Genomic DNA, 27599 nt, shown 5'->3' on the forward strand with positions numbered 1-27599 from the left:
TCCTTCAGCGTGTCCGGGGTCTTCCCTGAGGCCTCCTCCTGATGGGACATGCCTGGGAAACCTCCATAGGTAGGCGTCAATGAGGCATCTGAAACAGACGTCCGTGCCACTTCAGCTGACTTCTCTCTGTGTGGAAGAGCAGCGGCTCTACTTAGAGCACTCACCTATAAGGGTGCGCCCTACCAGCCTGCAAGGGAAACTCATTTCGGCCGCTTGTATCCAAGATCTTGTCCTTTCGGTCATGACCCAAAGCTAATAGGTGAGAGTAGGAACGTAGATTGACTGGTAAATTGATAGCTTTGCCTTTCGGCTTAGCTCCTTTTTTACCACAAGTTTTTTTGTAAAAAATAATTAAATACATTTTTTTTAAATTCTGTAATTTTTTTTTTTTTTAAGTTAAGAAGCCAACACCTATTGTCACCTTTTAGATCATCAGGAACCCTTTTGTTAAAAGGATTGTGAACTTTGCATTTGTTTGATGCTTGTAATTTCAAAATAATCTAACTAAATGATTTAAGAAAGAAACTTAAAAGCTTAAACATTATTTTATTATTATACTGCATAAATACCTGAAAACAAAACATGCTCACATGAATGACCACTTATGAAGCTTCACATAACCAATGCTCAACAAAATTAAGAGATACAGAAGCTGCTGCTTTTGCAAAGTTGCAAGTCTGATATCTTGGTATAATTTACTTTGACTGCTTATCAAATGGTAACTCTTGGGTGAATGGGATATGTGTAATCGGTATCACATAATTCAATCATTATTTCAAAATAAGACTTAAATCCAATACTCATTTTTCTGCTTCATTCTTATGCATCTTTGGCATAATGCAATGGTCTCTGCACTTTTTCATAATAATTTTAAATACAACATTTAACTGTTTTTTCTTGAAGTGCCATGTTACAGCAAATACTCAGCATTATCTGTAAACAAAAAGCTCAAAAGCAGACTTCAAGAAGGTCAACTTAAAGCTTTAGTTCAACCCAAAATTAAAATTCTGTCATAGTTTATTTTCACGTCATTCCAAAATTCACAAGATTTTCAGAACAAAAATGACAAGATATTAACAAAATTTGTGATATTTCTGTTTCTCCATAAAGCCGGATGAAAGAAGTGTTTTAATCCAAGTCTCCTGAAGAGAACAGCCTTATGACTAACAGACCTAATGAACATATCAGAAGCTCACTAAACATTGTTCATGTAAAAAGCCTAAATGAAACCAGTTTATAATATAAAGCACAGGTGTTAAATCCAGTTCCTGGAGGGCTGCAGCTCTGCACAGTTTAGTTCCAACCCCAATTAAACACGTCTGATCAAACTAATTAAGTCCTTCAAGTTTTGTTTGGAACCTACAGGTAAATGTGTTGAAGCAGGGTTGGAACTAAACTGTGCAGAGCTGCGGCCCTCCAGGAACTGGATTTGACACCTGTGATATAAAGCAATGATGTCTCTTCAGAAGAATTTGTTCTTTTGGATCTCATCATCAATGTTTTAAAGTGCTTTTGTTGAACAAACTTTCAAAGAAATTATGAAAGCCTCTCATATTTAAATAAATGAATCTCAGTAATTATCAAAATTATTAGCAAAATTAGATTTCTGAGATTAGCAAAATAATATATAATTTAAAAAATAAGCTCTCAAGTTATATTTAATGGATCAAGGACATTTCCATATTATTTACAATAGTATCTTTTTTACTGAAAGTTGTGTTTTTCTTTGGCTAGAATAAAAAGTTTTAAATTTTTTTGAAACCATTTTAGGGTCAATATTATTAGCTCCTTATTAACCTAGTTAAGTCTTTAAAAGTCAATTTAAGCTGAATACTAATTAAGACTATTATGTTTAGAAATGTGTTGTAAAAATCTTCTTTCCGTTCAACAGAATTTGTGGGAATGATGAAAAATTAGCCAATTTGTCTGTCTTAACAAAAATAAGAAATTAAAATTTCACAAGAGGGCTAATAATTCTGACTTCAACTGTACATGTGTGTTCTCAAGAGGAACACATTTCTAATGCACTTGGTCCAACATGAGTGTAAACAAAGTCCTTTTAAGGTAAATCATTTCACTCAGCCACCATCTTTAAATTCCTCTCAGGCATGCAAGCTTCCATGCATCCAGCTTCTTCCTCTTTAAATGGGGAAACATCAAATTCTCCAAAAGATTTTGCCATTGGCAAGCGATTAACTTTTATATTTGGAATAACCAATAAACTTTAACAAAAACTCTCTTAGAAATATAGTTTTTAACTGCTCAAGTCATGAAAAAAAAGATGCCGTTTTTTAGGTTCCCCATGCGTATGCGCACCTGAAGAAAACAAATTCACAACAACAATCTCTTTATGGCTATTTTTGGAGGACACAATTCAGATGTCATCCTGTCAATCAGATTATGTAACTTCTGCAATAATCAATAACTAATGTTACACAGTTTCATCCTCTGATTGGTTCACATTGGTCTTCTAAGGTAGTTTCCAACTGATTCCTGACAGCAAATCTCCTCCAAAACCGATAGAATGTGATTTGCGCTTGAAACATTTATTTCACATATTATTAGTATTCGCTAAGTTGCAGAAACTGTCTTAAAAAACAGGCATCTGGACCAAGCCCCTGCTCTAAAGAATCGTCAGTCTATACCGATTGATGATTGGCTAATCTACTGGAAGGCAGGCCTTTCTTCTCTGAAGTGACTGTTGCCTTTTTCACCATTCAAAAGTAAACAAGTTGCACGTCTTGTGTATTCTATAGTGTTTAGCTGGACTAAACAATGACAGAACCTTCATTTTGGGGTGAGCAATCTCTTTAAAGAGAAAAACATTTACCGTCAAAAGTACATTCAGGTCCTTTCCACTGCCTAATGAGGTATGTATGGGTCAGGTGCATATCTTCTGGCACATGATCTGTCGCCTCTTTTATTTGGTATGGTCCTGAACCCAGTGGCACAACCGGTGACAGTAAGCTGGAGGACTGACAGTGGAGAATGTTTGACTTGGGTGTCTCAGTCTTTTCCATAAATGCTCAAGCCTCTTCCTAAAACCATAAACAGTGAAGATGTCAATAATGCCGATGAAGTAACGCTGCTCTGGTCCATCAATGACATGAAGCGGGTTCTTGAAGTTGGGAAGGAGCCTCCGGTTCTGGGACTGAAACGCTTGTAGGTCAGCCGATTCTGCTCCTGCTCTACTGGGTCCCTCAATGTTTTCTCCTTCAAGACTTGTATTGTCCATTCCATCATTGCCACTGCATTCTGTTATGTGACTGTTGTGTGTACAGTTTAATTCAGAGGGGAGGGGTGATGAGTCTTCATCTGCCACCACTCCTGGTACAGTGGGTGAAGCGGCATGTGTGGGACTGGACACTGGATTCACTGACCTGACAGACAGAACATAAGAACATTAACTTGAGCAGGTGCAAAGTATGTGGCTGTTGCCCATATTGGAGATGAAGCTCTTGTTTTTTTAGCAGCCGGTTACTTCACCTGAACTTTTCATGCTATTAATAGCATGTAAAAAACAATGGCAATGTTAACATTTGGCGTAAACAGGACGTTCATTTTAAAACTATAGGGCTCTATTTTAACAATCTAGATTTTAATAGTCTAACTAAGTGTAAGCGCAAAAGCATTAAGAACGTGTCTGAATCGACTTCTGCAATTTTATGGATGGAAAAATACGATCTGCGCCCTGGCGCATGGTCTAACAGGGATTGGCTTATTCTCTTAATGAGTTATGGGTGTGTTTTGAGCATAACACACATTAAACCAATTAGAGTCTCATCTCCCATTCCCTTTAAGAGTCATGGAGCATTTGCCATTTACATGGCAGACTTTATAAGTGGAAAAACTGAATGTTTCACTAGCAAGAAAACAGTGAGAAAACAAACCATCTGCAGCTCGAAGATAAAGAACAAGCCTCCTCCATTCGGCATCTTTACTTTCTCTTTACTTCACTTTTACTTTTTATTCCTTTTGTTGAGTAAGAAAACGGTGTTGTACGCACTCCACTGAAGACATCTATTAGCCTGTATATTTAATTTCATTTGTTAAGCGCAAAGATTTGTTTCAAAACTATTTCTAAATTCAGTTAAACGAATAAATGAACAATAATAACGAAGTGTGGTCAAAAAACTGAGTTAAATTCAAACTCACGTCCTATTCTTTTGCTCCATATGGTGATGCATACATCTCCAAAACCAGACAGATGGACAAATTTAAACTAGTTTTGTTAAAACAAATATAATATGCATATAATAAATAATACTGCTAATAATAATAACATTATAATAAAAAATAAAATGAATAATGTCCTAAATAAACTGAAAATACCCTCCAGACATGAAGAAGTCATATAATAATACATATCCTTTAATAATAAATAACACACCTCCTTTATAGACCATGAGTACACAAAGTAGTGCAAATGGATGTGATATTTAAACAACGTGGCGAAAAATGTGAAAATTAGGGTTGCGCTGGTCTGAAAACAGCAACACATTGCGCCAAATACATGTTGCGCTTTATAGCGTTGTGTGTACGATAAGGCCCATAATGTTTACATCAGTGGTTCCCAACCAAGGGGTCATACAGTAACCCCCACTAGGGTGCACCAGAAAAGTTATCAGAACATTTGCAATAATTTAAGGCATACAAGCAGGATTGAAACAGATACTAATCTGATAATAAACGAAATTCATGATGGTCAATATAACCATTCTAATAATCATTAAAAAGAAATTTAATCAAAATGCTTGATTATACATCATACAGTAAATACTGTCCAAGGTTAAGCAATTTTAGCAACTGACTCAGAGAGACATCATAGGTTTTGTTTTGTGTGAAAATGTAATGGTAGGTCATGAAAGGTTAAACTGAGTGCAGAATTTCAATTTAATCTCAATTTAAGAATGAATTCTATCAAGTTATATAAGAAGGGAACTGACTGACATGTTTTTTTTTTTCTTTTTTTTTACATCTTAGCTTTCAGAATACTAATCAAAGTTTGCTAAATGTACAGAGGAAACAGCTCTATTATTGCAATTCCATAAACACCACCTACTATCAGAAAGTGGATTTACACATTTATTCAGATTGTCTGCTGTTTTTTTTTTTTTTTTTGTAGACCCTACACTCTCACTGGGGTGGTACCTTTTTAAAAGAAACAAATTTGTACTTAAAAGGTAGATATTAATACCTCAAGGGTACACATTAGTACCTTAAAAGTACAAACATGTTCTTCTTAAAAAATTTTAGGTAATAATTTATACTTTTGAGGAACCAAAATGGACCACCCAAGGTACCATCCCTGTGACAGCTCGTGTACCTTGATTTCTGAGAGTGTAGATTGGGTCAAAGTAATGCTGTTATGCACTTGTGCAAATATTAAGTGAATGTTATAATGTTTGTTCTAAACAAAAATAAATACTATTTTGGTGTCAAAATTTACTGCAACAAAGTAAATGTTAGTAGATAAAATCTTATGTTGCAAGACAAACATGCCAACATTTGCGAGTTTAAAATCTGACCACCATTGTTGATGTTTATTTAATTGTTGCAATTTTCAAAAGCCTAAGAGCTTAGTTTTAACATGGTTAGGTATTGCTAAGGATTTTGAATGTTAAAAATATATATATTTTTATATAAAATTTGAGAACCACTGCTTTACATCATTCTAAATTTGTATGAATTAAATTTAATGTGGAATGCATGTAAAAAGAGATGTTTCGCAGAATGTCCACGTTGCTCTTTTCCATACAATTAAAGTGAATGAAGACCAAATATTGTCAATCTTCAAAAAAGCCTTATAAAAATGACTCCACTTTTAACAGACATTGCAGGTGACTGATTAAAACCTGGATATGGTTACCATACAACTAAAAACTGAAAACACCTAGTAATACCAGGTAGAAACAGGGCCTTTTTGTGACAACAGGTTGCTGTTCAATGAAAAGCTTGACAGTACATCACTGCTATTCATTTTCTATGCAGCTTGGACTTTCTGCTATGTACTTTTGTGTTCCGTAGAAGAGACATACAGCTTTCAAAAGACGTGACTTTTGGGTGATGGGTGAACTATTCATTAAAATGTTGGATAAACTACAATGGATGAGATGATGATAATTAATAAATAATAGCGTGGTAGTAGCAAGGACACACATGGTTGTTATAGCTTGGTTTAGTAATTTAGTTTTTGTTATTTTCAGTGAGACACTGCTTTAAAAATGGCGCTCAAGCGGGATGTGATTTAGCTACATGCCTGCCTGCCAGTGGCCGTTTGGAGAAGAAAGGGAAGGATCTGAAAGCAGAGGTGAACATGAACATTCACAGTCAAGGTTATTTTTAAATCCTGAACTCAACTAGAGGCATGAGATCTTCCAATGGTGTGGTCACATTCAGACTGTTTTGGTAAAGTTTTGCATGCCAAATATGACTATTATACTTTGTCACTAAAGTAGATAATGCTTATACAAATATTATTTTCAAACCAAACAACTTTCTGTTGATCAGCGTTGTAAGTTTAAACAATCAATATTAACACAAGCAAAATCTGTATGGTGAACTTTTTCCCCTTAAATGAAACTATTTTTGTACCTACTAGATTTTGCAACCAATAAACAGAAATATGTGCACATCTAGGATTCTCAAAGGCAGGTGCTCGATCAAAAACAAACACAGAGGCAAAAGATCAAGAGAAAATCGGCACACTGCCACTTTAGCTCTCAATTTTTTCGTTTCGACCTATATGGTCTTCATCAGGTTAACCTGATTTTTTATATTTTTATATAACAACATTTTGATTTGAGATATATATACACACACATATATATATATATATATATATATATATATATATATATATATATATATATATATATATATATATATATATATATATATATTGTGAGGGCTAAAGTGGCAGTGTGCCACTGTTACCTGCTAGATTTTGCTCATAGAATTTAGCTGAGTAATGGTTAATGTGACCCCACACCTGAGATAAACGTGAACAGTGACCACATAAATGTTATGCACTTCATAAAATAAATTTCAATACTACAGCATCTCCTGCATGAATCTCATTTAGCAGTCAAGCTTGGTTCAATGATCTGGCATTAGTTAAATAATAAATATTTAGAAAATATCCTAAAACTTTATGTAAATTCATAACAAAAAACAGATTTCTGCAATTGACACAATGTAGATTATTTTGATCATTTTTACTAAAAGAATTTAAAACTTCTTTTTAAATGTTTGTGATAGTTTGTGACTGATGAAAAGAATGAAATTCTGACTGTTGCGAGTCAAACAATTCAATGCAACTCGATTCAAATCACATCATAAAAATGGTCAAAACACAAAAACATTTTCATTATTCATTACCATTTAATTACCATTACCTTTTAATAATTCATTCATTTATTTTATTTTCGGCTTAGACCCTTTACACCCCATTCACATGGGGCTTCAGCGTCAACGCTTGACAGATGGCGTGCCGGAAGATGGGGCTAAACCGATCGTCATAGCAGCATCAGCCAATGAAATTAGTTTGAAATCGGCTACTGTCTGAGCTGGTGTATTTGCATACAGCAATATGATTGGCTGACGCTTCCGTTGGCGCTTGAAAAGTTGAGCAAGTCCCAACTTCTGCAGCGAGCAATGCCTCTGAAGTGGTGCCGACAGATCCACAATGCAGTTCAGCAATGCCTAAAGTCACCCATTCAAAGTGAATGGGAAGTGTTGACGCTGACGCACTGTGTGAATGGGAGATATTAATCAAGGGTCATAACAGCGGAATAAACTGCCAACTTATCCAGCATATGTTTTACACAGCGAATGCCCTTCCAGCAGCAACCCAGCACTGGGAAACATCCATACACACTCATACAATCACATACGATACGGACAATTTAGCCGACTCAATTCACCTGTATCGCATGTCTTTGGATTTGTGGGGGAAACCGGAGCACCCGGAGAAAACCAATGCGAACACGGGGAGAACATGCAAACTCCACACAGAAATGCCAACTGACTCAGCTGAGGCTTGAACAAATGACCTTCTTGCTCTGAGGTGAGATCGCTACCCACTGCGCCACCGCATCCCCCCATTTAATAATGCATTAGTGAAAATGAACTATGAGGATTTATAATCCTGTATAAATATTGTTCATTCTAAGTTAATGTTAGTAATTACATTAACTAGAATTATCTAATGACATCTTATTGTAAAGTGGGACCGTTATTCCTTCTCACACAATTTGAAATGACACATTTCTAAATAAACACATTTTAAAGATTTATTTATATATATTATTTTTCAAAAAACATGAATAAAGAAAAACATCTATTTTTATTTTCTCTTTAATTAATTAGCATTTCTAAAAATAAAATGTTATGTTCCAAATTAAACTGGCCAGCATAATAAAATAGGGGAAAATATCTGCTCACTTTTTGGTGCGCATGATGAGTGTTGCGAAGGACAGACTCTGGCTGAGCTCATCCTGGTGCAGGGGCTGATGGGCCAGCAGGAGACTGTAGTCCAACACATTGAGTGTCTGAAGAAAAGCTGTGTCGATCTCCACTTGACGCAGGAGCCAAGGACGCTGTTGATCTGTCATGTAAACAAGGAGGCATGAATAGGCCCACACGGAATCTGTGCATGCAGAAATTTGCAGATTTATGCAGATTTTTAGCCCATCATTGAGTCTATTTATTTCCTTGTGTGAATGTGTGTAAATTTATATTAATACAGTTTTTAAATTAATTTTAGTGATATTATTGACTGATGTGAAAATGGTCATATGATTTACTTAGGATACAGTTTGTAAAGTAATATTTTAGTAGATTTATATTATATGAGAGAATTTCTTCGTTTAACAAATAAGTGGTTCTAATTGGATTTACATTGTAAACATTAAGTAAAAGTTAAAAAGGAGTTATTTTTCATTTTAATTTAACGATACTCCCAAAATCACTGCGCATGATTCCGCAGATTATTTACAAAATTCTCTGCAGAAATAGAAAAAAAAAAAATCTGCAAATTCTGTCTGGCCCTAGGCATGAGATCCATGAAGATGAAGCCTTAGGGCCAGATTTACTACACCAGTGAAAACTCTTTTTTTGGCAAACCACTTTAAAGATTCACTAAAGACATGACACAAAATGGGGTGGAAACGTGTACGCCAGTTACCATGCAAAAGTTGTGATCTATAAAAACAAACTTGATGAGATAATGAGCTTTAAGTGCACTAAGTAAACCTATTTATCTTAAATATTGACTTAATTGAACCACTTTAAATTGTCATATGAGCCCGAAATCATTAATAAACGAATTGTAATTTATTCTGCTGTTCGTTCACATTTTCAGGAAAGTGTCTATGCAAAGTTTTATAAATATAACCCCAGGTTTGCAGCCTCCCCATGTTTGGCTTTTTTTGGTCTAATTCTGGTCTAATTGTGTCCACTTTCACCTTTGAGCTTACCTAAATGAATGAACTGTCCTTCGAAATTCAGATCCTTCAAAACCACTATGATGTGGCTGCCTTCAGGAGCTGGATCCGTCCACCGGCTCACCTCGCAGCCCTTTATATCATACCTTTAACATGGAGAGAAAGATGTGAATGTACAACTACAAGAGTTGAGAGGATCATTATTTTTATCATTAGTGCAAGGTAAAAGTAACAGCTAAAAGGCAAAGCTTTTAACCATCAATAACAGCAAGGCTGGGGATTACTGCAAGTGTGCTGCACATACGTTGAGACATTAACTATTTATAGGACTGATAATGGACAACACTCCATTTTCATTTAGAGCAAGCCCTACCTTGCCATGATTCTGTCATCAGGGTAAAAGACACTTTGCATCACAATAAAGTACTTCTGCATACAAAACATCAATACAGCTTTCAGGGTTCGTGATATAATCGATAACATAGACTGTAAATGAAAGATCCAGAATACTTGACATAATTACCTTCCTCTGATTTGCTATTTTGATCCTGTGAACACCTGTCCATGAATAAAGCATATAAATGTATTAAATAGATGCATCTATTGATACTATTATCAAAATATTAATAATTGAAATAATGTAAATGATAATACATCTTTAAATTTATATTCTATTGTCTGTACAACTTACTAACGTCAATAAAAATAAAAGTTCAAAAAGTAATATATATATATATATATATATATATATATATATATATATATATATATATATATATATATATATATATATATATATATAATCAGTTTTCTGGTTTCTCACCTAATATGATTTAATAAAGAAGTCATAAATTCACCAGCTCACCTAAAAACTTGACGAGCAGAGAGTGAGGGTATTTCTCCAGATGCTCCATGTAGATTCTCAGGTTAGACAAGAGAAATCGCACTTCTCTTTTGCTCTGTGTCTTTAAGAAGAATCGCTTGTCATTGCTGAATAGAAATGAGAAAAGTATTTGTTACAAAGTTTACTGACAGCTGTGCATTTGACATTCACTTCAACCTTAAGGGTCAGTGCAACTTTTAATGTTTAAAAAAAGATCTTTTATGCTCACAAGGCTACTTTTTTTTAAAAATATGGTAAGTGTATTATTATAACATACTGTATCATTACATTATTATTATTCCAGTCTATAGTAACACATGATCCATCAGAATCATTCTCATGCTGTCTTTTATATTTTTAGTAACTTCTTTTATTATATTTATATTATATAATCTATCTGTAATCTATACGTACAGTATGTAACGTTAAAATATATATATATTTTTTTTCCCAAATTATATTTAACAGAGCAAAGATTTCCAGAAATATTTTAACTTCACACTGTAAAAAATCAGACTTAACAAAAAGTTGAAATTACTTGTTTGTTTGTTTTTTGTTGGTTTAGCAAAAAGCATTAAAATGTCTGTACAATTACTAAAATGTTTTCCATTAAGTAAAAAAGATTAGTTTTGTGAGCAAAACTTTGCAAGTTCAGCCCAAAAAAAAAAAGCTTCTGCTAACTTCAGTTCAGTTTCCTTTATTTTTGTCATTCAAAACATCATAAATTGTAACGCAGAACAAAGTTACGTTGCATCAGACCCAACAAGAACATAAAAAACATCAAACACTATAAAAACCTAACAATAAATAAGCTTCTAGAATTTCATAAATATATAAAATATAGTTATATAAAATATAACTAAATTTTTTTAAATCACAGAAGGAAATAAGTTAATACATAAATAACTGTTGCACAGTTTGTTATACTAGTTGTAATATTAAGAATTTGTGCTAGTTTAAGTATTTATTGATTTATTATTATATACTAGCTATACAATAGAATTAAGATACAGTATTATTCAAAAGTCATAAAACCACACTGATTTAATTGTTACTTTAAGTTTATAAATCTCAGACTTCCTCACTTGAAAAAATAAAGGTTGCAGTATTACTAAACAGAACCACAACGACAAAAATAATAGTAACACCAATAATAACATTAAGGACATTATTATTAACAACAAAAACAACAAAATACTACTGCAATAATGATAACGTAATTTGAAATTATTATTCTTTTGTAATTGATCTTTTTTGGGGGGAGGGGGGTGGCACAGCTGCAGAAAGACTATTAATGTGAATTTACATCTTACATTTACTTAGGTCAATGTACAAAAAGAAACCCTTAGCACATGTGGACTGTTAATTTGTATTCAATGTGTATATACCTGTACAGTTGAGGTCAGAATTATTAGCCCACTTAGATTTTTTTTCTTTTCTTAATATGTCCCAAATGGTTTTTATCAGAGCAAGGACATTTTCACTGTATGTATAATATTATTTTTCCTTCTGGAGAAAGTCTTATTTGTTTTATTCGACAAGAATAAAAGCAGTATTTAATTTTTTTATAAGCCATTTTAGGGTCAAAATTATTAGCCTCTTTAAGCTATATTTTTGATAGTCTGCAGAACAAACCATCGTTATACAATAACTTACCTAATTACCCTAACCTGCCTAGTTAAGCTAATTAAACTAGTGAAGCCTTTAAATGTCACTTTAAGCTGTATAGAAGTGTCTTGAAAAATATTTTATAAAATAATATATACAGTCATTATGGCAAAGATAAAATAAACCAGTTATTAGAGAAGTTATTAAACTATTATGTTTAGAAAAATAAACAGGGGGGGGGGGGTAATCATTCTGACTTCGACTGTATATGGAAGTTTTTTCCTAACAAAATTCAAATGTAAATTCAAATGTCTAAACAAAATCAAATAATAAATTGAACTTTCAAAACAACTAGCCAAATAATAAATCAAACACACCTACTTACAAATAATAGATATAAATGCATTTTTAAATAAAAAAAAAATCAAATATTTAATTTTCATGAACAACTCAGTAAAATCCTGCAATAATTAAATAAATCAAATGCTCAAACAATCATTCAAATGGAGGAACCAGTTTCTGGTTCTGGAAATAGTTTTATTTTTGCTGCATATATATTTCCCATACTTTTAAAAGAGAAGTAATAATTTTGACTTTAACTATACCTGTACATAATGTATGTATATTGATTGTAAATTTGTCATTATTATTATATTCAAAAATCATATTCAAAAAACAGCAGGTTGGCAGCCATATTAAGCTAAGTGATTTCTTTCATTCACGTATCTGTGAGCGGTGTCTGTTTCTGTCCGTTCTGCAAATTCTCCAGCATGTGAGATGTTCGTGCTGACTCACGTTAGGAAGAAATCTGCCTTGCTCTTAGAGTTGCTGATGAATTGCAGGTAACAGCCTTCAGAGGAGAGCGACTGCTGATACTCCTTCTCCGTCATTCCCAAAGAACGACGCAGACTTGCAAACACCGGCCCCGCGTATGTCTCCATCCTGAAGTCCTTCAGCACAAATATACACACAAATGAAACAGAAATATCTGACGCACAATTCAAGCACATGCTTAACAGCTGCTTATTCATTCTGTCAAGTTTCATTTGGCGCAGCCAAAAATTGCTAAAATTACAGCTAGAGGAGTTATACCTTATGGATTTGAGTAACCTCAAGACTGTAGTCATCCTCACACAGCTCATCCTAAAAATAAAACACAAAATAGATGACCAGATGATGAGAAGTAGTCATATTGTATTTATTTTTGTTGTTTAACGCTCATTATGCATTCAAAATCTGTACTATTTTCACATTCCCAAAACAATAACTGTCATAAAATGTTCATAACATAACATATACACAACATTATATATGAGCAATATCACACGAGTAGCAGTGCGATATGGCTGTATATCGGCACTGGTGGGAGGCGTGCGTTGCCTTAGTGCCCCCACCAGTGCCGATATACAGCCATATCGCACTGCTACTCGTGTGATATTGCGTTGATACAACAGTTTGACGGCATAACTGTGTATATAAAAACAAAATCAAACAGTCTCAAAAACCCTTTTGTATGAAGAACTACTTTCTTCCAGCTTGGATTCAAATCATAAGCTGACAGTTAAAAAGCTGAGCAAGCATCTTTTAAACTTTAGTTCTAAAGTGTCTGCTTTTTGCCGGCTGTATGTGGGCGGAGTAATACACAAAGGGTAAAGAGGCTGTACGGGTGCTGATATTACTTAAATATATCATGGCTATCAGACAATTAGATTCGAGAACCAGACAGAACTGTTGTATAAATATTTATATATGAAACATTTTAGTCTGAAAGAGAGCCGAACTGAAAAAACTCAAAGAAGTTACGTTAATCCAAAACATAAAAGCAATTTAAAACTGATTGTCATTCTCTAATTGTCTGATTGTCAGACTCTCTCACTCAACTATCTTATAAAGAATCCTCCCTGCTTCAGTTCTGCCTCCTACAACATGCAGTCATAAATTACATTAATACATTACATATATACCTGTATGTATATATATGTGTGTGTGTGTGTGTGTGTGTGTGTGTGTGTGTATACATATATATATATACATATATATATACATATATACATATATATATATATATATATATATACATATCATGCACTGATATTTATATATATATATATATATATATATATATGTATATATGTATAACCAAATGAACAATAATATGCTTTAACTATAGTACTACAGCATTTACCACTTTTTTCTATAAAAAAAACTTTTTAGGTGCGTGAAAATGGGAAATGTCTAAATATATTTTACTTTTGGACACTTACTGTAAATAACACAATATATAATAATACAGTATACCTAACAGTGCTTACTATATCATAAAAATAAACATTATCTCTTAAAATGAAATGTGTAAATATATATTTTAATAAGGTCATTAATGCATTGCTAAGTTTATTCTCCTAATAAAAAGTTAATTGAAACTATGTCTTTCTTATTGGTCAAAATCAAGCTGGATATAATACAGAAGTAAAGTTGTGACTGATCATTGCAATAGTGCTTTGACCCCAGGACAATAGGCAGCACATTTGGGATTCATTCTGCTGCATAAGCACACTGGATTCAATAGAAGCAGCTCTCTGCAGCATCATCTCTGTGTGTGTTTGTTTACAGACACGCACATGACCATGAGTGCGACCAAACTAAAGAATAGGATCAGGGGATGTGTTTGCCTCATAACCTTCTTTGTGGTTTAAAAAACAGAACTATTAAAAATGTACTGTTAAAAGAGGGAACATTATTTCACATTTTTTTCACAATTCTGTTGAAATGAATCCATATAGTTATTTTAAGGTGTTTAACGGCTTTACTAACTTGCAGTGGACATTTATTAACAAAAATAAGATATTAAAGATGCCACAGAATGACAATCTGAACCAAAACATAGCTGAATATTAAGAGTTCAGAAAATAGAACTGACAAACCATAAGCCTCAAATGTCATAGTTTCCTTGTTCTCATGTAAGACATGGTAAAACCCTGGGGTAAATCAAGCTAATCTGAACAAAAACACAAACTCTGATGAACCACATTAAATAATTAAAATGGAGGCTCAGGCAGCATTTAATTGGCCACAACCTTTCCTAGTGAGATTACAACACTGATAAACTTCTCACTTTTTTTAAAGTTGATCTAAGCTTGTACTAGAATTACTATGTTTATGGGACTCTGTTTCTTTTGTTAGTCCAACATGTATATTGTGAAATTTGCTAGATAATATGATAGTAATGAGGCAAACGACATGTGAACTGCTGAATATGTGTGTGCTTAAAGTGCATTTCTGCATCATGTCATATCAATCAATTGTGATTTTTCTGAAGTGAAAGGAAGCCAATAAACTTCATAAGACTAATCTCTCTCTATAATGAGATTAATATTAACTCCTGGCTGTGTTTTCATATACATTAAAACCCCAAAACACAACTCTAAATACATATCTTTTGTTTACAGAAAATGGTCTTAAAATTGAGACAGTATACGGTTATTCAGTATACAGTTCTGCAGATGAAAATTGTACAGTATAAATGGGGAAAAATGTAGTCATGCAAACATCATGTCCAGAGTTGAAATATACTGATATGTCAGTGTAATACACACTTAGGCTTAAATGTACACTGTGTATTATGCTTCTGCTGTTATCAACATTCTACTTCGTACTGATTTCATGGTTTAGAAGAAGGCTCACATTTTAGCAGTCCCGTTTCTGCGCTCTATTGTGGTGTTTTCATTTTCTATGGTGCATTGTTGGCATTCTGTTCCTCCTCCCCAATGCATGCAGTACAATGGTGTTTGTTGCTCAAACACTTGGCAATTCTTCCACAACCCAGCCAGAGTTGGGGAAACTCACTTTCAAAAACAAAGTAATACGTTGTCTTTAAAAGTAAAAAGTTGACTTTAAAAAGTACTTAGATACTTTTTTAAAGAAAAAAATATGTTATGTTACTTGTGCATTGCTTTTTTTTCCTGGACTGGCCTTGTTTGTTTGCATTAATATAAAAAGTTTTTGAAAAATGTATGAACTTTTACAAAAGATTGATTGTTAAGTTTTAAGTGTGAAGTCAACAAACCTCAGGCTAAAGGAATTGTAAATTCAAATCTGTGCAGTTGAGGAGCAGCTCAAAAAAAAGTATTCAGCAAGCAATATCGGTCACACTTTACAATAAGGTTCATTAGTTAATGTTAACTAATGCATTTACTAACATGAACAAACAATGAACAACACATTTACTACTGTGTTTGTTCATGTTAGTTAACGTTAGTTAATGAAAATACAGTAGTTCATTGTTAGTGCATGTTAACTCATGGTGTATTAACTAATGTTAACAAGCATGGACTTGGATGTTAATAATGCATTAGTAAATGTTCAATTATGATTAATAAATGCTGTACATGTGTTGTTCATGATTAGTTCATGTTAGTAAATGAATTAACTAATGAACCTTATTGTAAAGTGTTACCGGAATATCCTGAGTTTTTTTTCACAGTTTTAATTCATCTTAAGGGATCCTGAATCTGTGTTTATGTAAATTATACAAGTAAATTCATTTTCACATTTAAACTAGACCTACAGTAAAGTACATACCATGTTTACACATACACTACCTGACAAAAGTCTTGCAGCCTATCCAAGGTTTAAGAACAACAAATAATGGCTTGACTTCTAGTTGATCATTTGGGATCAGAAGTGGTTTATGTAAAAGGTAAAGGCCTCTATTATGCTTATTTTACCAAAATAAAATATAATCATGCCTTGATTTTTAATTATATAATTAGGACAGTAAGGTCTGACTTTGCTTGACAAAAGTCTTGTCACTAAACAGAAATAATGTACAGTGTAGAATATAAAGTCGTGTAGCAGTGGAAAAAATAATTAATATTGTGTATGACTCTCATGAGCTCGGAGGACTGCATCCACACATCTCTGCAATGACTCAAATAACTTATAAATTAATTAAACTTTAAAGTAATCTGGAATGGCAAAGAAAGCATTCTTGCAGGACTACCAGAGTTCATTAAGATTCTTTGGATTCATCTTTAATGACTTATTTTCCATCCATGTCTGGTGACTGGGCTGACCAATTCTGAAGCACCTTTTTTGCTTTCAGGAACTTTGATGTGGAGGCTGAAATATGTGAAGGAGTGCCAACCTGCTGAAGAATTTGCCCTCTCTTCTGGTTTGTAATGTAATGGGCAGCACAAATGTATTGATACCTCTGGCTGTTGATGTTGCCATCCACTCTGCAGATCTCTTGCTCGCCCCCATACTGAATGTAACCCCAAACCATGATTTTTCCTTCACCAAACTTGACTGATTTCTATGAGAATCTTGAGTCCATGCATGTTCTAACAGGTCTTCTGCAGTATTTATGATGATTGGGATGCAGTTCAACAGATGATTCATCAGGAAAAAAAATCTGCTTTCTGACACTTTTCTGGGAAGTGAAGTTATTATTTTGCTTATACAATATTGCAATATTATATTGCTTTTACAATTGGGATCGACGACAAGACTTTTGTCAGATATTGAAGTAGACAACACTTTTGATTTCTCTCAACAAAAGGAGAGCCATCGATAAATATATATATTTTTAAAAAGTAACTCAAGTTACTATAAAAGTAACTATTTTCTTGGAAATGAAAAAAAAATGAATCTGTTACTTTACCAGTTACTTTAAAAAAGATAATCTAATTACATAACTTGTGTTACTAATGGATTACCCCCAACTCTGCCCCCAGATCAGCTTCTCTTAAGCAATTGACCATAATGAAGAGTAAAGCTGTAATCAAGCTCGATCACTGTAATATGGAGGCCCTTTAGCACCACAAACACACAGTCTCCATGGAAAGATCAAACTAAACCAGGCCCTCTCCATGGAGCTTCCCCTCATACTAATTAAGGGCAAATGGAGCATGTCTTGTCTCCTTGCAGGTCTTTGATCAGACCAAAGCTTTTGTCTCTCTCACCTTTTATTTCAGCACGTGTAATATGAGCTGAATGGTTTATTTCTTGGTAACTGCATTTTGGGTTTGTTGTCATTCGTCTCTACTGTTTCATAACAATAACAGATTACCAGATTAAAATACCAGTTTTTTTTTCTGGTACAAGATTATTTGCACCAGAATTTTGAAAAGCTGTAAATAAAACAACACAACAAATAATAATACTTATATTTAAAAATATTCTAAATACTGTCGATTTAAAACAGTGCACATGTTTTAGCAATCAATTATTGTTTAATATTATTTCTGTGTGTGTCTGTGTTGTGACATGTATTTATTTTTTAATTTTTTTGTAACTTTGTCCTATGCTTCCTGTCTCTTCCTGGTAGAAGGGATATTGTATCTTAATGGGACATTACTGGTTAAACAATTAAATAATAATAAAATAATAATAATAACAATAATAATAATAATAATAATAACAATAATAATAATAATAATAATAATAAAAGTAAATAAATTATATATATATATATATATATATATATATATATATATATATATATATATATATATATATATATATATATATATATATATATATATATATATATATATATGTATATATATAACGAATAATTCCACGCTTAAAATGTTACTTTTTCTTGTCTTAAGTCCTCAATTTACAATAAATTTATTTACTAGCATGTCTGAATTGTTACTACACATTTTCTTCTGCTTTTTAAACAGTTTGATTAGTTGATGTTTTTGTCGTTTACGCTACAGTGGCAAACTGTTGTTTAACTTGAAACTAAATGAGTTTCATTTTTTTAAGTCACTATTTCAGTATTATTAAGTAAAAACATAATTTTGTGGAAATACTGACATTTCATGAATGCATATTACATGTTCAATCCGCATGTCTAAGTACTTGACAAATTAAAGCAACAATGGCAAACTTACAGGTTTATATTTGCACATAGGGGCCTGGCAAGCACGTTGTTTTTGTGGATCTGAGACAACATTGTTACGTCAACAAACCTTTTTAAAACCACAAAGGAAAGGCACGGTCACCTTGTAAACATGCCCACTGACTAATTATTAAAACATTAAACAAACATTTTAACAATACCAAGTCATGAACTTGATGAAATGAAAAATCCCATAAAAGGATTATACATTTGAATTAAATTTTGTAATACATCTTTTGGAAAACTAATCTAAAAACTAAACAATCTTTAGTGCAAAAAAGGTCAACTTTTATGGGCACTATCCACAAAAAAATCTGAAATGTATGTACTCATGAATAAAAACTAAACCAGAGATCACAAAATGTATTTTTTTTATGTACAAGTTTCAATTTTTTTGACAGACTACTATAAAAATCTACAAAACTCTTTGACAGTCTCTTTATAGTTTTTTCCTGCATCTGGAAGGAGTGATATTCTCTAGGGATTGGAGGTGTGAGCTCATAAACATGTGTATACTCACAGGTAAAGGGTTGTCAATGGTGTTCTGCACAGCAGCACGCAGCCCTTCCTTCATCATGCAGGTGAGACTGTGAAACTCATGCTCTTGGTCGATCTCAAACAGACCCAGCAGTTTCCATTGCTGCCTCAGTCCTCCCCACCGTCGCCTCTTCACCGTGCGACTGCGGCGGTTCACACTCGGCCCTGACATCTCCATCTACAACACACAGAAGACAACAAACAACTAACAATCCCTGGGCAGAAGCTAAACAATGCCAAAAAATTTGAAAGACTGAGAGACACCTAAAACTTTTGATGGCTGCATGGAGAAACATATATTCTGCTTCAAATTAAATTGATTTAAAACTAATATAAACTGTATTCAAAGTAAAAATGTCAGCTATATAAAATAAAACAATGCTTCAAAGTTTACAAAAGCATACATAGAGGTAGAGATAAACCGCTGTGACGCTAAATGAACTTTTAGTGGGTGTTTAAATTTAAATTTAACAACGCAAATGTATTATTTCTGTTTGACGTCTTTATTATTATTCTGAAGTCTCTAACCAACCAAACACAGACATACAAAATGAATAAATAAATTTATACTGCACTATTTAGCTATATAGTACTATCTTACTACTGTATAACTATACTCTATAGCTAGCTAGTGCTATGATATAATGACAAATGCATTTGTCATCATCTTGAAATACCAAGACAACAGACTGAAAACTCCCAGTCAAAGGATCAAAATTTCTATTCAAGCATCTCAGAGGTCTTTGGGTGTGGTCACTCGGATAGATAACCAATTGGTTATCTGAAATTATGTTATCTGGAACCTCCAATACTATATAGTGTACACTCCAACGTCAGCAATGTAACATACCACCAGCTGCAATAAATGCACTGCTCCTTTAAAAGCACCAGTATGCTGCTTGAACATGAGGAAATCATTTGGTTGCAAACAGTGTCACTTTTGCCCACTTCAACACCAGTGCAACACCATTTAGTTTGTCCTTCCGACTGTCATGTGTTTTTCACCACTATAAACCGAGTGCCAGAGCAATATTTAAACAGACAGAAGTACATTTGTATCCAGTGATGGCAATCAGCTGCTCTGCATGAATAAATTCAATTTTTCAATCTCATTTCAGGGTTTTCCCCTCCATAAAGGCTGGCTGGGGTTTTAAAAAATAAATAGCAGAAAGCTAAATAATAATAACAATAAAGACTTTTATATATAAATAAGTGTGTGTGTGTGTGTGTGTATATGTGTGTGTGTGTGTATGTGTATATACAGTTGAAGTCAGAATTATTAGCCCCCTTCGAATTTTTTTCTTCTTTTTAAAATATTTTCCAAACGATGTTTAACAGAGCAAGGAAATTTTCACAGTATGTCTGATAATATTTTTTCTTTGGGAAAAATTCTTATTTGTTTAATTTCAGATAGAATAAAAGCAGTTTTTAATTTTTTAAACACCATTTTAGGGACAAAATTATTAGCCCCATTAAGCTACATTTTTCCTCGATAATCTAACAAGCAAACCATCGATATACAATAACTTGCCTAATTACCTTAACCTGCCTAGTTAACCTAATTAACCAAGTTAAGCCTTTAAATGTCACTTTAAGCTGTATTGAAGTGTCTTGAAAAATATCTAGTTAAATATTATTTACTGTCATCATGGCAAAGAGAAAATAAATCAATAATTAGAAATAAGTTACTAAAATTATTATGTTTAGAAATGTGTTAAAAAAATCTTCTCTCCATTAAAGAGAAATTGGGTAGAAAATAAACAAGCGGTCTAGTAATTCAGGGGGGATAATAATTCTGACTTCAACTATATATATATATATATATATATATATATATATATATATATATATATATATATATATATATATATATATATATATATATATATATATATATATATATAATGGTGAATCAGACAAAATAGGAATTTGATGCACATTTAACACACTGATATTAGATTAAGGAGAGCCCGAGTTGATCTGAGGAACTTGAGTTTACCTTCACTGCGATTTAAAAAATGAAATAAATGTAGTGTATTTACATGAGTTATTAAAAAGATACACGTACCTCGCTGTGGTTCATGAACATATGTCCTCTGTCCGGCTTGTGGATGGGGGATCAGCGCATTCTCTCTCTCCTCTCGTGACATGACACGGCCGGTGTGCGGATGAAGACGCTCGTGCTCGAGCAGAGTGCGCGCTCCCGCACCAGCCCGTCCCACACACGCAGAAAGAGAGAGAGAGAGAGAGAGAGAGAGAGAGAGAGAACACAGACCACAGATACTGATAACAGCAAAATGCCTAAACCACAACTTCAGTAGATTGTGACGACGCAATAGTTTTCTCTAATCAAACATTCAAGTTGTTTCCCAAACGACGATGTTATAATGCGCTATGCACTGCTCTCTAGTTTATGAACTATATATATATTAAGGTTCTTTTGTAGCTCATTTAGCCCTGCACAGTGTACACTCCACTAAGTGTGCAAGGTGTCCACACATATATATTACACATATCCTTTTTGGTATTTTCCAGTGTGAACGCTCTGCGTAAACACTGTAACAGAAAACAAAACAAAACTTGAACATGTAACGCTATGTAAAGTGTATGCTCGAGGGATAAATCTTACAGACTAATATCAGAAATATTTAATCTTGTGGATGTTTTTCAGTCCTCGAACCATTTCAATGTTGTCATAATGGCCCATGAACATTTCCTGCTTGTTATCAAACTTTCATAACTGTAATAAGAGACAACTCAATCATAACTTAATATTAAAACGTCTATCATAACATTATTTATCAATATGTGGCTCTTTTTGGATTTTCAGAAGCTATAGAAATTACAAATGTGAAACAGGACATACGTTGAGACTATTGTTGTTTTTTTTTCAATAGAAATGCACTAAAGAAGGAAGTACTTATTTACATGACCTGGGAATGTTGCTTTGTTGACCTATTCTGGTGTACAAGTTGAAGAATAATGGATGAGTGGCTAGGCTGTGAGTTACCTGTAGAGCCACGGCTATGCCTTCTGGATGACAAACTAGTGATACCTAATATAGGTAAAAATACCTTTATTATTCTCAAGATTGGATGCTTTAGAGCCGCTAGAATGATCCTGTCTAATTTGAAGTATCCCAGAATGCCAGAAATTGAAAGAGTGGATTAATGGGATGATTGAAATTGCATCATATGAGTGTCTGCTGATGAGATTAATCAATGAGAGAAAAGTACATAGAAAATGGGACATTTTAATATTAAGTTATGATTAGTATGCTGTTTTTCTTAGATGAATTTTCTTGGTGTGACAGGTGGCTGAATATGTAACAAATATCATATGTATGTGTACTGTGAAGTGTGTTCTATGTTCTTGGCTGTTGAAATATAAAACAATGGTTGAATTATAATAAACCTCCATCATGAATACATAAATCTTTAAAACAAGTTATTAATATAAATCTTATACACACTTTAACTTGCACTGGCAATTATTAGGCAAACCAGTTAAACTGCTTGCTGACACAAATATCTAAACAGCCAATCACAGAGCATCAGCGTGAAGCATTTAGGCATGTAGACACTGTCAAGACAATCTGCTGAAGCGCAAAACAAACTTCAGAATACTGACAATAGCTGATTTAAAGGCATAGTTTACCTCCACCCTCCAAAAAAATCATACATATAATCATTTATCTCCACTCCACTTCTTTCAAACCTATCCGAGTTTCTTTCTGCAAAAGACGATATTTCACAGAACACTGGTAATTGGGTGTTATTGATTTCTACAGAATGGTTCCTACTATGGAAAATGGTTATGATAGCAGCAGTCTTTAAAATGTGATCTTTTATGTTCAACAGAAAAAAAAATAATATTTTTAAAGCTGAGAATAAAAGCTAGTATTTTTTCATTTGGGGTGAAATGTCTCTTTAACAGAATTTGCATTTGGCATTGATTGTTGTTGTTGTCAAAAAGGTTGTTTGCAGAAACTGCCGATCTACTGGGCTTTTCATTCATTCATTCATTTTTTTGTCAGCTTAGTCCCTTTATTAATCTGGGGTCACCACAGCGGAATGAACCGCCAACTTATCCAGCAAGTTTTTACGCAGCAGATGCCATTCCAGTCGCAACCCATCTCTGGGAAACATCCACACACACATTCACACACATACACTACGGACAATTTAGCCTACCCAATTCACATGTACTGCATGTCTTTGGACTGTGGGGGAAACCGGAGCACCCACGCGAAGGCAGGGAGAACATGCAAACTCCACACAGAAACGCCAACTGAGCCGAGGTTCGAACCAGCGACCTTCTTGCTTTGAGGCGACAGCACATCCTACTGCGCCACTGCCTCGCCCTACTGGGCTTTTATAGCAAAATAATATAATAAAATATTTAATGAGCATCCGTTCTGTGGGTAAAAATGACTTGTTAATGCAAGAGGCCAAAGAATAGCCAGACTGGTTCAATAGAAAGGTAAGCAGTAACACAGCACAAGAGTAACAACCACTATCATTACAGCTGAGATATTAAAATCACCTCAAACCCTAAAAACAGATGAGCTACAGTAGCAGAAGTGTTATGTCAAATAAATCATATAAAACACATGACATAGGTATATTTCTGTTCATTTAATGAGGAATTGTTTGAAACAGCAAAAAATCCCTTTCCCATTATTTTCAGACTCTTCTTCTGATATTTGAGGCTAAAAGGAAGCACTCTACCTCATAAATATGTCTATTTACAAAACAAGAGAACAGCTGAAACACACAGACTTAAAGCATAGTACAAGAACAATGAAACATTACTCCCATATTTCATTTAGATGTGCTCTAAACTACACACATGTCTTATGTGCCTATTTTATCATCTTATGTATTATTCACGCTAATTCCCTAAATCATTGCACTACTAGCATGGTCTTGAGTCAATGTTGTAGCTACTAGATGTACAAAGCTCAGGTAGACTATTATTGTGTACATGTTCAGTACGGCTTTGGTGAATTAGTTAACTCTATTTTGATGTTCATTTTAACAACTACAGCACCTGAACATGACAAATGACTGGATTCCAGAAGTTCATCCTCTTCACATGGATGAGTAAAACCAACGCTGATCATTCTTGCTGCAGTACGAATCACAACAACCTGGAGAGTCTTAATCAACTTTCTTAGGTTTTCGATTCTTCCATGTTACGATCCCTATGAATGTGCCTTAAAGAGAAGTAGAACATTTGATTATTAAATACAGAGGAAAACATGAAAAGCTTTTAATTTTAAGGTTAGCTGTGCAAACATGCTAAAAGTGAACAATGTTTAAAATCATTTAGTAAATCTATTTGCAGCGTTCAAGAAAATGCAAGAAAAACTATTTTGACAGAATTATGTTCACATAAATTTAATTAACACAATTATTATGTTAAAGTAAAAGTTTAATCATCCGGTTTAAATATTTCAAAACTATTGATTGTAATAATAATTTTCTGATAAATAATTTTTATTCTCAACATTTGCAATTTAAATTTTGCTTATCTGTTTCTATATTTTAGCTCCCCACGTTGATGTTGCTTTTACTATTTGTTCATGTTTGTGAAGCACTTTTGAGTTGTATGTTATGCTGGAAAAGTGCTATACAAATAAAATGTATTATTACTATAAATTATTATTTTTATTAAAGAAGGATTTTGTTTTTCGCTTTCCTCACTGAGGCATAAATGCTTAAAATGACCATATTTTAATCAAAATTTACAGCATGAACATGTCATGTTAATTTTTTTATGGTTTTATTACTTGATCTGCTTACCAACAAAGAGCAAGAGGATTAATGCTGCGATGCCAGGAAGTATGACTGAATATTCTCGTGGAAGAAAATAGCTGTGTATCACATGGTCACTGTCTACGAAAGGCTGGAATAAGAGCAGAAGAGTTTCCATCACTTTTTTTAGCAGCATATGTTTTAGTAGCACAGGAAATAAGTAACACATTGTGCATGATTTATCTACCGGTAAAAATGAATTTAACTGATCACTTACCAAGACTACCACCCAAATGGAGTAATATGTGAACAGCAAAAGACTAAAGCCAACGAGTCCAAAGCCAACAGCTTGATCTGCTCCGGTTGCCTTAAGATAAATAGTTTTTGGGCTTAGCTCATATATTAACACATCACATTTTATATAAATTGCAAAAATAAGTAATTCAATAAAATATTTATACAAATTATACAATAAAATAATATACAATTTCTTAAGTCTTATTTGGGGTTATTTCAATTGTATTTTACAATCAAAACAAAAATAATAATAATAATAATTTTACCTCAAGTTTAACATAAATTAAGAACATGTATGAAGATTTTAGATGCAAATATCTCTAAATGCCATCTGAGTTTTTCCTCTAAAATAAGCATTTTTATCAGATTCCAGTGTGTATGTTCAGTAATATCACTTTAGGACAAAGAATAAGTCCTTTTCCTGTTCTTTAAAGTGAAATATCTCAACATAAACAAAGGAGGTAGGTAAAAATTTTAAATTTTCCATGGAAATTTAGGATGGCACTTAACGTTAGAGGTTTTTGCATCTGAACTCTTCATATGTACATACATAGAGCTTATAAAGACTTTCTGTCTGGATCTCTGGATCACAGCAAAGTATATATTGGCCTAGCTTTCAGCAGCGGTCTTTAAACTATGAACGAACAAGTAATGAATAAATATAATTTTAAATAAAAAGTAAGTTATATAACATGTCTAAAAACTGAAACTCTCATGAACCAGACGCATCACATTAACTAGAAAATTGAACAGTAAGTTAACTCTCTAGGAACGACGAGGCGTCTTAAAATGTGTTCTGTAATATACAAAATATATAAATACACAGGACAAAACAACAATTTTATACCCATTTAATTTCATCTTACCATTACGAACGTGCCACTTCCGCATGAGCTGTAAAACGTACGTACTTCCGACAGGCAAAGGAAGTGCTGGGAATTGTAGTTTACAACTCACCTTGGTTTTTTCATTATTCATCACACGAGGGCGCACAAACACAGATCCAGGTTTAGATACCCTCCAAAAAGAACAGTATGAAACAATAGAAAAAAATAACATAAGAGATAAAGAGAAGGCATGTTCCCCCTGCGTTCGCCTGGGTTTCCTCCGGGTGCTCCGGTTTCCCCCACAGTCCAAAGACATGCGGTACAGGTGAATTGGGTAGGCTTAAGTGTCCATAGTGTGTGTGTGTGTGTTTGTGTGTGTGTGTGTGTGTGTGGATGTTTCCCAGAGATGGGTTGCGGCTGGTAGGGCATCCGCTGCGTAAAAACATGCTGGATAAGTTGGCGGTTCATTCCGCTGTGGCGACCCCGGATTAATAAAGGGACTAAGCCAACAAGAAAATGAATGAATGAATAAAGAGAAGAGAGAAATGGAAAGACATTAAATATTTATAAGTATTAAATTAATTGTTCACATTATTATTTATTAGCATAAAAAATTTGTTTTGCAAATCAGAGTTAAGGCTACTTACACGAAGACCTTAAAAGCAAAGCATATTTTCACAGTTTTTAAAGCTTTCTTATTAGATTCTGAAATCAACTTTATATTGGCTATAATTCTTTCTCCACATCTTTAATGAAGACCATAAAGGCAGCTGCAACCCAGTATTGGGAAACATCCACACACTCACATTCACACACATACAATACTTATTCTGAGAGAATGAGTTAAACTGATAAATATATTTGGTTTTGTTATTTTAGTATTTCGGCCCTCTGCTTGAGAAGTGTTTTTCTGCTCAGTGTGTGTAAGTGTCCAGTAGGTGGCGCTGTAAGGAAAAGTTTTGCATGTGGTTTTATGGTACATACATGATCATGATGCTGCAAAATACTACAGTTGGATTACATTAGACTATATCGCAGGGAGATGTGCACAAACACACACGTAGGCTATATACGTATAGTTTCCGATCTCCGCCGCCGCCGTTTGAAACCCGGTCCATTGTTTAACACTTCCATCTGAATTTCGGAGACAAATGTTGGCAGATACAGCCAGAATAAAAAAAAACAGTTGATTCACTTCAGTCTTCACATACAGTAAGGTCACATTGATCCTCATTCCACATACGAACCAGTAGAGTCAGACACAGGACATGTTATAGGAGGGAAACTATATTTGAACTAAGACAGTTAGCCTATATTTTTATTCCTGACTTA

General features: G+C 33.6%; 2 protein-coding genes across 5 annotated transcripts; both read right to left on the reverse strand.

Moving 5' to 3' along the window:
• Nucleotides 1-530: 530 nt before the first annotated feature.
• On the reverse strand, nt 531-21579 carry pip5kl1 (phosphatidylinositol-4-phosphate 5-kinase-like 1). 4 transcript variants are annotated; one of them, XR_002458894.3, is made up of 12 exons: nt 21453-21579; nt 19368-19562; nt 13030-13080; nt 12733-12887; nt 10312-10436; nt 9970-10004; nt 9820-9875; nt 9480-9592; nt 8446-8608; nt 6260-6298; nt 1437-3380; nt 531-1268 (listed from the first exon to the last, which is right to left on the reverse strand). XR_002458894.3 is itself a non-coding variant. In XM_021476499.3 (11 exons), the coding sequence occupies exons 1-11, from the start codon at nt 21471-21473 to the stop codon at nt 2921-2923; spliced, it is 1413 nt and encodes a 470-aa protein (XP_021332174.1). In that variant the 5' UTR covers nt 21474-21579; the 3' UTR covers nt 531-2920. The 4 variants fall into 4 exon arrangements, 2 of the variants coding, with proteins under 2 accessions (XP_021332174.1, XP_021332175.1); XR_012406913.1 differs by lacking the exon at nt 6260-6298; XM_021476499.3 differs by having other exon boundaries at nt 531-3380.
• Nucleotides 21580-24002: 2423 nt separating this feature from the next.
• dpm2 (dolichyl-phosphate mannosyltransferase subunit 2, regulatory) lies at nt 24003-26364 on the reverse strand. Its single transcript, NM_001122846.2, has 4 exons — nt 26307-26364; nt 25421-25510; nt 25192-25294; nt 24003-24602 (listed from the first exon to the last, which is right to left on the reverse strand). The coding sequence occupies exons 1-4, from the start codon at nt 26307-26309 to the stop codon at nt 24547-24549; spliced, it is 252 nt and encodes an 83-aa protein (NP_001116318.1). The 5' UTR covers nt 26310-26364; the 3' UTR covers nt 24003-24546.
• Nucleotides 26365-27599: the final 1235 nt, after the last annotated feature.

Source organism: Danio rerio, chromosome 5, assembly GCF_049306965.1.
Source record: "Danio rerio strain Tuebingen ecotype United States chromosome 5, GRCz12tu, whole genome shotgun sequence".
Lineage (NCBI taxonomy): Eukaryota > Metazoa > Chordata > Actinopteri > Cypriniformes > Danionidae > Danio > Danio rerio.

Coding starts and splice junctions, on each gene's coding strand:
- pip5kl1 (XM_021476499.3), bottom strand. CDS start 21,473: ATGTTCATGAACCACAGCGAG. Junction 10,437..12,732: donor AAGGCAGATTTCTTCCTAAC/GTGAGTCAGCAC, acceptor ATTTCTATTCAG/CAATGACAAGCGATTCTTCT. Junction 6,299..8,445: donor CTCATCATGCGCACCAAAAA/GTGAGCAGATAT, acceptor CTCTGCTTTCAG/ATCCTTCCCTTTCTTCTCCA.
- dpm2 (NM_001122846.2), bottom strand. Junction 25,295..25,420: donor CCATTTGGGTGGTAGTCTTG/GTAAGTGATCAG, acceptor CTCTTATTCCAG/CCTTTCGTAGACAGTGACCA. Junction 24,603..25,191: donor AATCCTCTTGCTCTTTGTTG/GTAAGCAGATCA, acceptor CTTCTCTTTAAG/GCACATTCATAGGGATCGTA.